The sequence below is a fragment of the Pseudophryne corroboree genome, chromosome 5, assembly GCF_028390025.1.
Source record: "Pseudophryne corroboree isolate aPseCor3 chromosome 5, aPseCor3.hap2, whole genome shotgun sequence".
Taxonomy (NCBI): Eukaryota; Metazoa; Chordata; class Amphibia; order Anura; family Myobatrachidae; genus Pseudophryne; species Pseudophryne corroboree.
The window spans coordinates 610,597,599-610,615,475 of NC_086448.1; the positions used below are offsets into that span (position 1 = coordinate 610,597,599).

Consider the following 17,877-nt stretch of genomic DNA (forward strand, 5'->3'; position numbering starts at 1 on the left):
ATTTTTGGTGAGTTTCCTTACCATGGCCTCATTCATTTGTCGACATTCCGATACGTCGTTTTTTATGTAGACTGCTTGGAATAGGTGAACTTAAATTATAGACACCTTGCATGTTTCTTTTTGTGTGTGTCTGTTTGTTTCTATTTTAGGAGGATATTTATTAATGCATGTCGAGAGATAAAGTGGAGAGAGATAAAGCACTAACCACCAATCAGTTCCTGTCATTTTTCAAACACAGCCTGTAAAATGGGAGTTAGAAGCCGATTGGTTACTTATTTATCTCTCTGCATGCTTTGATAAATACCCCCCTAAGCATAACCCTAACGGGGGGTACTGACGGGAGAGATGTGTGCTGAGCGATCTTAACACAGACCGTTCAGCACACATCTCTCCCCCCGCTCAGCACAGTGCGATGTGCTTAGCGAGGGGGGGGGGGGGTGACGACGGGGGGGCCGCTCACTTCACACATCGCTGAAGTGAGCGACCCGCTAGATTGAACCTGCATGCAGGCTCAATCTAGCACCGGGGCATACACACGGCAGATCCGTGCTTAAAATCTAAGCAATCTAGTCAGATTGCTTAGATTTTAAACACGGATCTCTCCGTGTGTACCCCCGTTAACACATACATACAACCTACATGCTTATTTTATATGGTCAGGATACCAGAGCTTGGATCTGCAATAAAAACCATGATTTGATTTTTCAAAATGATCAAACAAACATTACTAAAAGCGACAGAGTAGATGCAACAGCATATCTAAATTAGATTCCTTTAAAATGTCAAACAAGATAAAATCTGCAAAGACGAAGTTTGTAGGTTTCTAATGGTTCGTGTCACATCATAGACCACTTGGTGCACTTGACATTTCCTGATGCTCTGGAGACATACTGTCAATGATCTAATTTGCATGTAATACAGGACTACTGAATTCATAAAGGAGGTGGCATTTGAAACCAAAACCCCAAAGGATGTTACTGCAACACAGGTATAACAAAAAACAGAGGAACTCTCAGTGGTTTTACTTCTCCCGGGTGTTTTGTGAGCAGAAACATCCTTCTGCAAATACACATTTGTTGTACAGTTTGTAACTAGTTGTGTACTGGACTAAGACATGGAAATCTCACTGCATATTAAATCACAGGAGCGGTCTGTTTTCATTACTAATAACGAGGGTCTGTCAGCTGTGAAGTGCGGCTGCAGCACAGACTACACCCCAACCCCCCCCCCATGCCTTTTCTCTTCCAGGCAGCTCTGCTCTATTCACTCTTTTAACAAAACCATTTAAGCTATTCATAACAAATCCTTGTGCAGCTGCCACCCTGCATTTAATCCTCCCTGTGCTTTGTGGTATTCAGCAGGGCTGCCCCCGATGGTATCTGAAGCCCAACAAGGCAACTGTCTAGAGGTTTTCTTGGCAATATCAACAGCATGAGTCCAAGACAAAGAAGACACCAAACAAGTTCTAGCAGCTGCGTAGACGGGGAAGATAATTCAATATTTTTATTTTTTTGTTAGTAAAGTGTCTGGGTTATAGCTGTTGTCTCCTCTGCTTTCTCATGGTAACCAGACGGATGTGACGCTATTGTGCTATATGGTGACCTTATGCTTTTTATAACTTCTGTATATACATTTAATGGCACATGCCCCTACAGAGTTTCTATGTTTATGAACATCTATAGATTATAACATGTAACTCCAAACACCACTGCTAGACTTTGTAACTGGGAATATTTTTCATTTTACACAGTGTGTAAGAATATCTCCATGGTGATGCGACAACCAGCTGCCAGTGACGTGATAGGTCAGGTGAGGAGAAAACGGATCTCACAATATGAAAGTGTGGACTACCCATGGTGTAAAGCTATTATTACACATACTTTGTGCATAATGTCTTTTTGCTGTTGTATGTATATTGGAATGTTAATTTTCCAGCACTCCTTATGTGACGTTTCTTACATCCTGCTGACAAATAATTGTAAGTTATATGCACTCTTACATCTATTTTAATCAATATTTTCTTTCGCTAATCCTAGTGTATTTTACAGAGACTGTATAATAACCCCCCCCAGTAACACTGAGCTATGTTTTGCGATATTCATGGCTGCCCGGTGAGTGTAAATGGGGTCTCATGCTTTGGAGACAAGATTAAAAAAATGTGACATTTGCCACCCTTTATAGCACCAGACAGGACGACTCTGAATTTATTACCCATTGTCTGCACCATTCCTGCTAGGGGGCATTTCAGGAAATATGTAGAGGAAAATGTATTACAAAATAAAAAAGGATAATGAAATGGACGTATACTGTACATAAAATATACTGCAGCGGTAAACAAGCTAATAAATAAATAGAAATAACATTCTAACAGACACACTTAATCAAAACACATGCTTACAATTTCTACAGAAACAATTATAGGGTTAACCGGTACTATTTACCAACACACATCTTCTCTTACAAATGTACTGTACTGTGTCTTTAGAGATATAAAGGGTAATAACAAAAGTGCCCTATGTAACAAAGCAGAACGATGTATAAAGCGAAGACACTGAGGTCAGTTAATGTTTCCATTAGGTCCTATGTCCTTAATAGGCTTGAATAATTTCCTCCCATTGTGCTTTTTAAGAGACATTTCATGGTCTGTTCACATCACTTTCACAGGGGTGCTTACTACAGTGGCAGCTGCTATATACAAGCATTGATAGCCCCTTGTTGCCTACTTTGTGTGGCTGCAATCTGGCTATGTTATATACTGGTCCCTGTGCTGCTAGATGACACAAGAAGCTCCCAAATTGTGAACCTGTATAGACTAATCCTATATAACCCTCTTTTGCTAATCTGATAGTACAACACAAGATAATAGGCAGTACAAAGATGCAAAAACAGTATGAAGTTTATAAACTGACAATAGTTTACTGTAACTGCAAAGCTACAGCTAAGTGCATCCACGGGATGCAATCAATTTACCGGCTGTTAGGATCCCGGCGGTCAGGATATCAACGCTGAAATCCCGACTGCCGACAGCCAGAATCCAGGCGCACAGGGGCTATTAGAGTGAGAATAGAACCTGTGACGAGCGTTACGAGCCACCGAGCCCACAGCGCGGCAAGTGCAGCGAGCCTGTAAGGAGACTCTTAGTGCTCGCCCAGCTGCCGGCGTTCTGGCGGGCGGGATACCGCTGTCAGGAACTTGACAGCTGGCATACCGCCTTCCGGTAAATAGTATGTAACCCGTATATCTACAGATGGAGCAATGCTCATTGAGCGTGGCTATATCGCAGGCCCGCTGCCGAGCGTACACAGATGCTCCCATTCGCTCCTATTAGGGCACGTGCGCATCTAAAATGCACGCACGCTCCGTTCGCTCCCGGTGATCCGCCTCACCTGGCGTGACTAGGCACAGACAGAGCCACGATCTTTTAGAAGGCACAATTGAGGAATAGAGAAAGAACATATATAACAAATAATACTGGTCTTTAAATCAGCAGGGCCCTCTTACCAGTTGCTATGTTTATTAATACCCAATTTTGTCTTATTAGTGTTAACTGTTAATAAATACATTACACTAAAGGTGGGTACACACAAGGCGATGTGCTCTATGAGCGATGTTGCCTAGTGTGTTCCCTTCTCTGCCGGGGTAGTCATCGGTAGTGCGTACACACTGAGCGATATGCAAACGATATCGCTCAGTTACGTCACGCCACGGCCGGGCCGTGCATGCAGTTTTTGGAGGTAGTCCAAATCGAGCTGCATGCACGTCAGACAGCGAGGGTCGTTAACGACCCGCGGGGCCGTGCATCGCTCGTCGTTTGGCAGCGTACACACTAGTCGGTATGGTAAACGACGTAGCTCAGGAAGAGCAAAATGAGCTACATAGTTTACTTTATAGGCAAGTGTGTACTTACCTTTATGTTGCTCCCACTTAGGAACTGCTGGAAGCTAGAACTATATAAATAAATGTTAATAAGCAGACATAAGAAGTTAAATGAACATAAACTTTCTATAACTATTAATAAGTACATTTTGATTCAGTTTCCACCAGGTCCAAACAGGTTGGATATATGAACGTTTTCTCCTATGGAGGTGTGTTTGTCACTATAGTCTTCCTGCATCAGGAGACTACGCTGCTGTAACATGCAACTCCCACTATCTAGCTCTCAGTCTGTGGCCTCTCACTGGCCTCCATTCCCCTTCCTCACATCATGACATGGCACAAGTGGTATGTGTCAGAAGATCAACACACTCAATGATAGGCTTTTTCATTAGGCTACATCTAATGATATAAATGGCTACACTTTTTCTATCTGCACCCACATCAACTCAGAGGATATCTTCAATATGGGTGTGGATCATTAGATCAATAGTGTCTAGGTCGACAATGTTTAGGTGGACCACTATAGGTCGACAGTCACTAGGTCAACAGGGGTTGAAGGTCGACAGGGTTTCTAGGTCGACATGTTCTAGGTCAAAAGGTCGACATGAGTTTTTCATGTTTTTTTGGTGTCGTTTTCTCCGTACAGTTACCGGGAAGCCCAATTAGTGCACCGTGTCCCCTCGCATGGCTCGTTTCGATCGCCATGCTTCGGGCAAGGTGCCTCGCTGTGCTCGGCACAGGTTACTACTCCCAATCGTAGTCCGCATGGATCGTTAAGTATGAAAAAGTAGAAAAAAATGATTTTTTTTTTTTAAAAACTCATGTCGACCTTTTGGCCTGTCGACCTAGAACATGTCAACCTAGAAACCCTGTCGACCTTGAAAACATGTCGACCTAGTGACTGTTGACCTATAGTGATCAACCTAAACATTGTCGACCTAGTCACTGTCGATCTTCAGACCGGATCCCCTTCAATATGCCGTAAATGATGATTAAATACAGTAAGATCAGATCCATGACAAATGCATCATATAAACCTAATTTTCCCATTGAGCAATTCCCATACTGATGGAAATGGTAGTGTCTCTACAACCTTCACATCTCAGCCAAAACATACAGTCGTTATAGGACGTTTATATTGGCCTTACGCCGCTGCAATAATGGGACAACTGTCCAGTATCCGTTGCAATAATGCCACATGTGCAGCCTGCAAATGACCACTATGGAGTATATTCAATTAGTGTCAGATCCTCTCTGACGGAGAGGATCAGACACTTCACTATTCAATTTTCGGGCATTTCTGACAGGTTTCTGGCCGGTTCCGACAATGCCAATCCGACTTTTTTTTAAGTCGGATCGCCATTGTCGAAAACTGGCTAAAAACCTGTAGGAAACCGCCAGCAAATCCAACAAAATACGTGGATCCGCAGCTAATCCGCCGATCCACATGGTTTCCGACATGTTGGAAAACCGGTAACAGACTTGAATAGGTCGAATCCAAATTCAACCTATAAAAGTCAGAAAATGCAGTTTTTCCGATTTGTGGGATTAATTGAACAGACCCCTATGCCTGATAATACTCCAACCAAAATTGGTCAGATCGCTATTTGGCATGTTGATAAATATGATTGGAAATTGACTGCAAGCATACAGTCTCCAACATTAGCTATATAACTCTCAAAGTGGGCTAAAGTCACCTACAGTGGATACACCCCGTTCTTCTGCCATACAGTACAGTTTCTCACTGCAGCAGTGTATTAGTTACAGTACCTCCTTTGTCCTGTCCAGCTCATTGTGCAATGCCTGTTTGGACACTTCCATTTCAATGATTTTCTGACGCAGCATTTCATTCTCATCCTCTGATTTGATTCGCTTCCCTTCCACACTTTCCAGCTCATGGTGCAATCTCACAGATACATCTTTGGCTACCTGTTAATATATATACACACAGACATTGAGCAGCAAATACAAGTCCTCAAGCAGATTCAGCAGGTGTTAACAAAAAAGTAGCATACTATATTTTGCTTTTGGATTTTTGAGACCCAAGTGCGTGATTTAGAATTTTTTGGCATTAAACTGTAGTTGACACATTCTTGACCAATCCTCAAGTCTACCTAGATCATTATGTGTGTCACCTGCAAAAAGGCATAATTTCCCTTCAATATAATTTGCAATCTCATTAACAAAGTTATTAAAGAGCACTGGTCTAAATACAGATCCCTGGGGTTCTCCTATCCTTCAACCAGGTACATATCCTTTTAACAGTTTTATAATCCAATCCCACACTTTTGAGTTTATTTAGCAGTCTGCGATGTGGGACAGCGACAAAAGCCTTACTAAAGTCTAGATAAGCTATATCTACGTCCCCCAGATCTATTATTTTAGCCATGGAGGCAGAACGTCAATAAGATTTGTTTGGCATGATCTCTTCCCAGTAAATCCATGCTGTTTGGAAAGCTGTTTAACTTAAGATACAGATGTAGTCACGCTCATCGTGGCTACATCTAGGCCCGAATGCGCCTGTTTGATGTGACCACACGCACCTCTAAGACCACAATGAGCGTAGCTACATTTGTATTCCACAACTTTTTCTTTTAATAGTGTTCCTATTATTTTCCTTACTACTGATGTAAGGCTTACTGATCTGCAGTTACTTGTTTCCTCCTTGCTTCCACTTTTGAGCAGTGGAACTACATTCGCTCAATTCCAGTCCTCTGGAGTTGCACCTGTATCTAGTAATAGGTTGAAAATTTGGTTAATGGTGCTACCAGCACATCCTTAAGCTCTTTTAGTAACCCTGGATGTATCCTATCTGGATTTATAAACTTTCAGTTATCAGAGTTCTGTTAGGACGTCTCCTTTGTAAATGTGCTTTCACCTACCTTATTTTTATGACTGTCCTTGCAACTTAACCGTGGCCCCTTCCCCTATCGTTCTGTAATGAATTCTGAGCAAAAATAATTATTTTTGGGACCTAGGTTCTCACCCACATATATGTCTGATATTGTCACCATTTGTGAGTATTAAATCTAATATTGTGTATTTGCGGGTGGACTCCCAAACCAATTGCTTTAGGGATGCTCCCTGTAAGGAAATTAGAAGTTTCTCACTGCAGTTTAACTTGCAAAAGACAAGTGTTTAGGCTGCAGTTAGGGTTATGCTGCAGTTAGGGTTAGACTGTAGTTAGGGTTAGACTGTAGTTAGGGTTAGGCTGTAGTTAGGGTTAGGCTGTAGTTAGGGTTAGGGTTAGGCTGCAGTTAGGGTTAGACTGTACTTAGGGTTAGGCTGCAGTTAGGGTTAGACTGTAGTTAGGGTTAGGCTGTAGTAAGGGTTAGGCTGTAGTAAGGGTTAGACTGTAGTTAGGGTTAGACTGTACTTAGGGTTAGACTGTACTTAGGGTTAGGCTGTAGTTAGGGTTAGACTGTAGTTAGGGTTAGGCTGCAGTTAGGGTTAGCCTGTACTTAGGGTTAGGCTGTAGTTAGGGTTAGGCTGCAGTTAGGGTTAGGCTGCAGTTAGGGTTAGACTGTAGTTAGGGTTAGGCTGCAGTTAGGGTTAGCCTGTACTTAGGGTTAGGCTGTAGTTAGGGTTAGGCTGCAGTTAGGGTTAGACTGTAGTTAGGGTTAGGGTTAGGCTGCAGTTAGGGTTAGACTGTAGTTAGGGTTAGGTTTAGGCTGTAGTTAGGGTTAGACTGTAGTTAGGGTTAGGCTGTAGTTAGGGTTAGACTGTAGTTAGGGTTAGGCTGCAGTTAGGGTTAGACTGTAGTTAGGGTTAGGCTGCAGTTAGGGTTAGACTGTACTTAGGGTTAGGCTGCAGTTAGGGTTAGACTGTACTTAGGGTTAGGCTGCAGTTAGGGTTAGGCTGTAATTAGGGTTAGGCTAGATTGGGTTAGGCTACAATGTCGACATTTTGAAAATGTACAGTAGACACGTCCTCCCCCTATGGCCCTCCTCCAAGCCAGTTAGGTACTGTGCCCGGACGAGCGTACACAATAAGGGAGGAATTTTGAATCCCGGGTAAGACTCATACCAGCCACACCAATCACACCGTACAACTTGTGATCAAAACCAGTTAACAGTATGATAACAGAGGAGCCTCTGAAAGATGGCTTCTTAACAATAACCCGAATTAGTTAACAATAACTATGTACAATTATTGCAGATAATCCGCACTTGGGATGGGCGCCCAGCATCCACTACGGACTCCGAGAAATAGAATTATCGGTAAGTAAATTCTTATTTTCTCTATCGTCCTAGTGGATGCTGGGGTTCCTGAAAGGACCATGGGGATTATACCAAAGCTCCCAAACGGGCGGGAGAGTGCGGATGACTCTGCAGCACCGAATGAGAGAACTCCAGGTCCTCCTTAGCCAGAGTATCAAATTTGTAAAATTTTACAAACGTGTTCTCCCCTGACCACGTAGCTGCTCGGCAAAGTTGTAATGCCGAGACCCCTCGGGCAGCCGCCCAAGATGAGCCCACCTTCCTTGTGGAGTGGGCCTTTACAGATTTAGGCTGTGGCAGGCCTGCCACAGAATGTGCAAGTTGGATTGTGCTACAGATCCAACGAGCAATCGTCTGCTTAGACGCAGGAGCACCCATCTTGTTGGGTGCATACAATATAAACAACGAGTCAGATTTTCTGACTCCAGCTGTCCTTGCAATATATATTTTTAATGCTCTGACAACGTCCAGTAACTTGGAGTCCTCCAAGTCACTTGTAGCCGCAGGCACTACAATAGGCTGGTTCAGATGAAATGCTGACACCACCTTAGGGAGAAAATGCGGACGAGTCCGCAGTTCTGCCCTGTCCGAATGGAAAATCAGATATGGGCTTTTGTAAGATAAAGCTGCCAGTTCTGACACTCTCCTGGCCGAAGCCAGGGCTAGTAACATGGTCACTTTCCATGTGAGATATTTTAAATCCACCTTTTTTAGTGGTTCAAACCAATGAGATTTTAGAAATTCCAAAACCACATTGAGATCCCACGGTGCCACTGGAGGCACCACAGGAGGCTGTATATGCAGCACTCCCTTAACAAAAGTCTGGACTTCAGGAACTGAAGCCAATTCTTTTTGAAAGAAAATCGACAGGGCCGAAATTTGAACCTTAATAGATCCCAATTTGAGACCCATAGACAATCCTGATTGCAGGAAATGTAGGAATCGACCCAGTTGAAATTCCTCCGTCGGAGCACTCCGATCCTCGCACCACGCAACATATCTTCGCCAAATGCGGTGATAGTGTTGCACGGTTACTTCCTTCCTTGCTTTAATCAAAGTAGGAATGACTTCTTCCGGCATGCCTTTTTCCTTTAGGATCCGGCGTTCAACCGCCATGCCGTCAAACGCAGCCGCGGTAAGTCTTGAAACAGACAGGGACCCTGCTGAAGCAAGTCCCTCCTTAGAGGTAGAGGCCACGGATCTTCCGTGATCATCTCTTGAAGTTCCGGGTACCAAGTCCTTCTTGGCCAATCCGGAACCACTAGTATCGTTCTTACGCCTCTTTGCCGTATAATTCTCAATACTTTTGGTATGAGAGGCAGAGGAGGAAACACATACACCGACTGGTACACCCAAGGCGTTACCAGCGCGTCCACAGCTATTGCCTGCGGATCTCTTGACCTGGCGCAATACCTGTCCAGTTTTTTGTTGAGGCGAGACGCCATCATGTCCACCATTGGTCTTTCCCAACGGGTTACCAGCATGTGGAAGACTTCCGGATGAAGTCCCCACTCTCCCGGGTGAAGGTCGTGTCTGCTGAGGAAGTCTGCTTCCCAGTTGTCCACTCCCGGGATGAACACTGCTGACAGTGCTATCACCTGATTCTCTGCCCAGCGAAGAATCCTTGCAGCTTCTGCCATTGCACTCCTGCTTCTTGTGCCGCCCTGTCTGTTCACATGGGCGACTGCCGTGATGTTGTCCGACTGGATCAACACCGGTTTTCCTTGAAGCAGAGGTTCTGCCTGGCTTAGAGCATTGTAGATTGCTCTTAGTTCCAGAATGTTTATGTGAAGAGACGTTTCCAGGCTCGTCCACACTCCCTGGAAGTTTCTTCCTTGTGTGACTGCTCCCCAGCCTCTCAGGCTGGCGTCCGTGGTCACCAGGATCCAATCCTGTATGCCGAATCTGCGGCCCTCCAATAGATGAGCACTCTGCAACCACCACAGAAGAGATACCCTTGTCCTTGGAGACAGGGTTATCCGCTGGTGCATCTGAAGATGCGACCCTGACCATTTGTCTAACAGATCCCTCTGGAAAATTCGTGCATGGAATCTGCCGAATGGAATTGCTTCGTAAGAAGCCACCATTTTTCCCAGGACTCTTGTGCATTGATGTACAGACACCTTTCCTGGTTTTAGGAGGTTCCTGACAAGCTCGGACAACTCCTTGGCTTTTTCCTCCGGGAGAAAAACCTTTTTCTGAACCGTGTCCAGAATCATCCCTAGGAACAGCAGACGAGTTGTCGGCATTAACTGGGATTTTGGAATATTCAGAATCCAGCCGTGTTGTTTTAGCACTTCTTGAGACAGTGCTAATCCCCTCTCTAGCTGTTCTCTGAACCTTGCCCTTATTAGGAGATCGTCCAAGTATGGGATAATTAATACGCCTTTTCTTCGAAGAAGAATCATCATCTCGGCCATTACCTTTGTAAAGACCCGAGGTGCCGTGGACAATCCGAACGGCAGCGTCTGAAACGGATAGTGACAGTTTTGTACAACGAACCTGAGGTACCCCTGGTGTGAGGGGTAAATTGGAACGTGGAGGTACGCATCCTTGATGTCCAAGGACACCATAAAGTCCCCTTCTTCCAGGTTCGCTATCACTGCTCTGAGTGACTCCATTTTGAACTTGAACTTCTTTATGTACAGGTTCAAGGACTTCAGATTTAGAATAGGTCTTACCGAGCCGTCCGGCTTCGGTACCACAAATAGAGTGGAATAATACCCCTTTCCCTGTTGTAGAAGAGGTACCTTGACTATCACCTGCTGAGAGTACAGCTTGTGAATGGCTTCCAAAACCGTCTCCCTTTCGGAGGGGGACGTTGGTAAAGCAGACTTCAGGAAACGGCGAGGCGGATCTGTCTCTAGTTCCAACCTGTACCCCTGAGATATTATCTGCAGGATCCAGGGATCTACCTGCGAGTGAGCCCACTGCGCGCTGAAATGCTTGAGACGACCGCCCACCGCCCCCGAGTCCGCTTGAGAAGCCCCAGCGTCATGCTGAGGCTTTTGTAGAAGCGGGGGAGGGCTTCTGTTCCTGGGAAGGAGCTGCCTGTTGGTGTCTCTTCCCCCTTCCTCTGCCTCGTGGCAGATATGAATATCCCTTTGCTCTCTTGTTTTAAAGGAACGAAAGGACTGCGGTTGAAAAGTCGGTGTCTTTTTCTGTTGGGGAGTAGCTTGAGGTAAAAAGGTGGATTTCCCGGCTGTAGCCGTGGCCACCAAATCTGATAGACCGACTCCAAATAACTCCTCCCCTTTATACGGCAAAACTTCCAAATGCCGTTTTGAGTCCGCATCGCCTGACCACTGTCGCGTCCATAAACTTCTTCTGGCCGAAATGGACATAGCACTTACCCGTGATGCCAGTGTGCAGATATCCCTCTGTGCATCACGCATATAAAGAAATGCATCCTTTATTTGCTCTAAAGACAGTAAAACATTGTCCCTATCCAGGGTATCAATATTTTCAATCAGGGACTCTGACCAAACTACTCCAGCACTGCACATCCAGGCTGACGCTATAGCTGGTCGTAGTATAACACCTGTATGTGTGTATATACTTTTTTGGATATTTTCCATCCTCCTATCTGTTGGATCTTTAAGTGCGGCCGTCTCAGGAGAGGGTAACGCCACTTGTTTAGATAAGCGTGTGAGCGCCTTATCCACCCTAGGAGGTGTTTCCCAGCGCGCCCTAACCTCTGACGGGAAAGGGTATAAAGCTAATAACTTCTTTGAAATTAGCATCTTTTTATCGGGGGCAACCCACGCTTCATCACATACATCATTTAGTTCTTCTGATTCAGGAAAAACTATAGGTAGTTTTTTCACACCCCACATAATACCCTGTTTAGTGGTACCAGTAGTATCAGCTAAATGTAACGCCTCCTTCATTGCCAAAATCATATAACGTGTGGCCCTACTGGAAAATACGGTTGATTCGTCACCGTCGCCACTGGAATCAGTGCCTGTGTCTGGGTCTGTGTCGACCGACTGAGGCAAAGGGCGTTTTACAGCCCCTGACGGTGTTTGAGGCGCCTGGACAGGCACTAACTGATTGTCCGGCCGTCTCATGTCGACAAACGACTGCTTTAGCGTGTTGACACTATCCCGTAATTCCATAAATAAAGGCATCCATTCTGGTGTCGACCCCCTAGGAGGTGACATCCCCATATTTGGCAATTGCTCCGCCTCCACACCAATATCGTCCTCATACATGTCGACACACACGTACCGACACACAGCAGACACACAGGGAATGCTCTTAACGAAGACAGGACCCCACTAGCCCTTTGGGGAGACAGAGGGAGAGTTTGCCAGCACACACCAAAAGTGCTATATATGACAGGGATAGCCTTATAATAAGTGCTCCCTGTATAGCTGCTTTTATAATATAATTTTTGCCACTATTTTGCCCCCCCTCTCTTGTTTTACCCTGTTTCTGTAGTGCAGTGCAGGGGAGAGACCTGGGAGCCGTCCTGACCAGCGGAGCTGTGTAAGGAAAATGGCGCTGTGTGCTGAGGAGATAGGCCCCGCCCCTTTTCCGGCGGGCTCGTCTCCCGCTCTTTAGTGTATTCTGGCAGGGGTTAAATATCTCCATATAGCCCCGGAGGCTATATGTGAGGTATTTTTTAGCCAAATAGGTTTTCATTTGCCTCCCAGGGCGCTCCCCTCCCAGCGCCCTGCACCCTCAGTGACTGCCGTGTGAAGTGTGCTGAGAGGAAAATGGCGCACAGCTGCAGTGCTGTGCGCTACCTTTAGAAGACTGAGGAGTCTTCTGCCGCCGATTCTGGACCTCTTCATGTTTCAGCATCTGCAAGGGGGCCGGCGGCGAGGCTCCGGTGACCATCCAGGCTGTACCTGTGATCGTCCCTCTGGAGCTGATGTCCAGTAGCCAATCCATCCTGCACGCAGGTGAGTTCACTTCTTCTCCCCTAAGTCCCTCGTTGCAGTGATCCTGTTGCCAGCAGGACTCACTGTAAAATAAAAAACCTAAGCTAAACTTTCTCTAAGCAGCTCTTTAGGAGAGCCACCTAGATTGCACCCTTCTCGGCCGGGCACAAAAATCTAACTGGCTTGGAGGAGGGTCATAGGGGGAGGAGCCAGTGCACACCACCTGATCGGAAAGCTTTACTTTTGTGCCCTGTCTCCTGCGGAGCCGCTATTCCCCATGGTCCTTTCAGGAACCCCAGCATCCACTAGGACGATAGAGAAAAAAGGGGACTGCCTGTCATAATGTGTAAAAAACAGGGGGACTCTGCCTACTTAAAGTGTAAAAAGGGGGACTCTGCCTGCTGTAATGTGTAAAAGGGGGGACTCTGCCTGCCGTAATGTGTAAAAGGGGGACTCTATCTGCCGTGCTGTGTAAAAGTGAGCTCGGCCTGCCGTAATGTATGAAAATGAGCTATGCTTGCCGTAATTTGTAAAAGGGAGCTCTACCTGCCTAATGTGTAAAAGGGGGACTCTGCCTGCCGTACTGTGTAAAACAGAGCTATGCCTGCCATAATGCTTCTGATGAAGGACCATTGGGTCTGAAAACGCGTTTAAGCTGTGGGACTTTTTCACCTCCTGAAAGACCTCTAAAAAGGACGCCGCGGATATTCACGAACTGGTGCCATCTCCCACGATTCCGGAGTTGTGGAGGAATTCATTGTACCAGATTGGACTAAAACGGTGTCTTTGGAGAGGATTACACAGTTTGGAGATATGCCTGTTGTTTTTTTAATCTTGTGAGTGCATTTGTGTATTAAAATCCGTTTTTTATACTAGACAATATTGCAATATAATAATGTCTTTTTTGAGTTTTAGCCTTGAAGGAGAATCCTTCATTCTGAGGATGACTTAACCCATGAGGGTGACTCGCAATCAATAACCTGTATTACTGTGAGTGGGACCAATAAAAACTCTCTTGGATCTTATTTCTGTCTCTTTGTATTGCACAATTGTGTGTATTTCTTTGTTCCTTAGAATATCCTCTGGGAAAAAGAAAAAAAGCTTATTCACATATTTATGTGAAGAATATTTAAGAGCTACATTGGTTGGTAGCGCCGTGTGGTATCACTTTTTCTATTTTCTATATGTATCTATGAGTTTGTTGGTGAAGGCTCTCCATGTGGTATCACTGGCTGCAACCTCATATTGTGAGCGCAGTTTGGATTGTAACTTTTTCTGCCATAATGTGTAAAAGGGAGCTCTGTGGCCACGCCCCTTCTCCATGAAACCACGCCCCTATATTTTTGACGCGCGTCTGCGGTGCGCACTGGTCCTTATTTGTATATGGGTGTCGCCGATGCTGTTTCTTGCACACAGCGCTAAAATGTCTAGTTACGGCACTGGCAGAAATAATCATACAAACATTATTATTTTCCAAGTAATTTATACTGACTGTAATATCTCTTTATTGGGAACAGCAAATAAATTAGATTTATTGCAAAAAATGATTTGCCTTTAAAAAAATGTAATTTAAATATGAATGACCTTAATCACAGAGAGAGCTGCAGTTAGCAGTAGACCTGCCTCTTCTTACATAGCTCCAATATTTCATTCCAGTACTACATTTAATTTTCTGCTCCAATAGTTACGTCAAAATATTTTTTAACTCTGCGTTTTTTATACATATAGGGGTATATTCATTTGCAGTCGAAAGCTGCCATCTGTTGGAAAGACGGCAGCTTTTGACTTTTTTAGGTCGGAAGGGGTTCCAACCTATTCAATATACCCCAAAATTATCTGACAAGTCGGGAATAGCCGCCGATCCGCGTGCTTCTGTCGAAAACTGGGCCAAATCCGACAGGTTTTGGCCCCCTTTCTGACCATCTTAATCCGACTTTAAAAAAAGCCGGATTGAGATGAGGGAGTTGAGGATGAGGAGACGAGGAGAGCCTCAGGGAGACGGGGGAGAGCAGCGGCTACAGCAGCGTTAACAGGAGGATCGCGCACCGCCGCCGCTCATGGCAGCGTCCACCCAGCTCCAGCATGTGAGGTCCCGCTTGCTGGAGCTGTGTAGACGCTGCCGTGAGGTCTAGCGGCGGTGCCACTTCCTTCTGCTACGGTGCTACGCTGCTGTAGCCGCTGCTCTCCCCGTCTACCCGCTGTTCTCCCTGTCTCCTCCTTCTCAGCTCCCTCATCTCAATATTTGTTAAAGTCGGATTGAGATTGTCAGGAACGGCCAAATCCTGTCGGATTTGGCCATTCATTGAATAGCCCTTGTCGGATCCATTCCGACAAATGCATGCCGGAATGGATCCGAGTTTAATTGAATATACCATATAAAATGTATATGGCAGTAAGACCAAATGAGCCAGTTGCAGGTGTTGCTAATAAAACGATTTAGAGTACAACGTTACTTTACCTTTAAGTCTTGTTCTAGACTCCTGATAAGCTCTCCATCCACTTGGCCAGTCTGTGCAACTTTTAGGCTTTTTTGCTCTGCTTTCCTGAGTCGGTACTGCAAAATACGGCAGTTTTTATTGGCTCGGTCAAGCTCCCGACGGAGCTCCTGCAGCTGGTAAACATCTTCCTCCAGATAGCTGTCACGCATCTCCTCCATTTCAGCACGTAACTCATCAAGTTCATCCTGTTGAAATATACATCAAAAGTAAGGTTAAAGGAATCACACTTATATCAGCAGATTCAGTAACAAGCTTAACAATTTATTCTCTGATCAGACCTGAAGATCAAACCTGGAAAAGGTAAAATAGCATATAATGGGGCAGATGTATTAACCTGGAGAAGGCATAAGGAAGTGATAAACCAGTGATATGTGCAAGGTGATAAACACACCAGCCAATCAGCTCCAATATGTAAATTAACAGTTAGGATCTGATTGGCTGGTGACTCTTTATCACCTTGCACATATCACTGGTTTATCACTTCCTTATGCCTTCTCCAGGTTAATACATCTGCCCCATTGTCTGCAATGGCATAAAACACAGATTATTATAATTCCATTTTGCCCATTAAAGTTAAAGTGAAACTGAAGAAACAACACAACAAAAGTATTGCTCCAATTATAAATGGCCTATTTATCAATTAATATTTGTGGGTATTTTCAGGAGGTACCCATAAATAATAAGTATCCCCCAAAATTATCTGCAGGGTACCTGCAAATGTATTACCCACAGAAATCTATGGGGGTTGTTTTCTTGCTGAATATACCAAACTCTGGAATACGATACATGCCAGAGCTTGGCCTCAGTACCTAATGCCATCAGCTAGCCAGTGTACTCTTTGTGCTACAGATCACTAAAAGTACTGGAAAGGGGTCCTACAGATCCCTCCACAGCACTCCGCACAAACAGCGGTTAGAAGACAGCACAAGTGCAGTGGTGCAGCAGCAGCCTGTCCCTGCATGTGTTCTGTAATACTTGCTGGATACAGGCTGATCATTTCTTATTGAATAGCGGTGATAAGAAATCATAATTATCAGGTAACAAATCCCGTCATTAATAAATGTGCCCCCGATAGAGAAAACGGTGACACTCTACAAAACTTATTTTCTTGTATTACAGTATGCAGTCATCCTTTCTACACAATGGTGCCACCAATATGTATGGGGAAATGTCAGTCCATTAATGTAAACATAAAATAATAAGATTCTTTAAACAACTACTAATACTGAATAAAATGTAAAAATATTCTTAATTTAAATGTATTCATTAAGACTCACCTTATGTTCACTTTTGAACAACTTCTCCTTGGGGCCAATTGTTTTTTACGCCCCCTGCTGTCTTTAGCAATGAGTGTCTATAGTAGCTATTCAATTGCTGCTCCGATCAGACGCCCATTTTTAGTTAAGGTGCCTTTCAGCTCCGGGTTTAGCCACGCAAAGCGGATAAACCCATATAAGAAGCCTGAATGGACATTCAAAGTCAAGGTTTGAGTGCCCCTACAGACTTTTTAACACATTAAATGCGAGAAAAAAATGTGTCTGCCGCGGCTAATGGGCGTCTATGTGTCTGCCACTGCTAATGGGTGTCTATTGGAGCAATACTGAATAGCTCCGACAGACCTTCTTTCAGATGGCCACCTTAACTGTGTGATTCTTTGTCAAAATAAGAATTTACTTACCGATAATTCTATTTCTCATAGTCCGTAGTGGATGCTGGGGACTCCGTAAGGACCATGGGGAATAGCGGCTCCGCAGGAGACTGGGCACATCTAAAGAAAGCTTTAGGACTAACTGGTGTGCACTGGCTCCTCCCCCTATGACCCTCCTCCAAGCCTCAGTTAGGATACTGTGCCCGGACGAGCGTACACAATAAGGAAGGATTTTGAATCCCGGGTAAGACTCATACCAGCCACACCAATCACACCGTATAACTTGTGATCTGAACCCAGTTAACAGTATGATAACAGAGGAGCCTCTGAAAAGATGGCTCCCAACAATAATAACCCGATTTTTGTAACAATAACTATGTACAAGTATTGCAGACAATCCGCACTTGGGATGGGCGCCCAGCATCCACTACGGACTATGAGAAATAGAATTATCGGTAAGTAAATTCTTATTTTCTCTAACGTCCTAAGTGGATGCTGGGGACTCCGTAAGGACCATTGGGATTATACCAAAGCTCCCAAACGGGCGGGAGAGTGCGGATGACTCTGCAGCACCGAATGAGAGAACTCCAGGTCCTCCGCAGCCAGGGTATCAAATTTGTAGAATTTAGCAAACGTGTTTGCCCCTGACCAAGTAGCTGCTCGGCAAAGTTGTAAAGCCGAGACCCCTCGGGCAGCCGCCCAAGATGAGCCCACTTTCCTTGTGGAACGGGCTTTTACAGATTTTA

The 17,877-nt window shown here is 44.9% G+C and overlaps 1 protein-coding gene across 4 annotated transcripts in view; it reads right to left on the reverse strand.

Moving 5' to 3' along the window:
• The window catches only part of MTCL1 (microtubule crosslinking factor 1), a 350,167-nt gene that overhangs the window by 240,256 nt on the left and 92,034 nt on the right, over positions 1-17,877 (reverse strand). For all 4 annotated transcript variants that reach the window (XM_063923490.1, XM_063923487.1, XM_063923486.1 and 1 more), the window contains exons 2-3: positions 15,444-15,668; positions 5,647-5,805 (exon numbers count right to left, since the gene is read on the reverse strand). In XM_063923490.1, the coding sequence (XP_063779560.1) occupies positions 5,647-5,805; positions 15,444-15,668 (384 nt within the window). The remainder of the gene's footprint in view (positions 1-5,646; positions 5,806-15,443; positions 15,669-17,877) is intronic.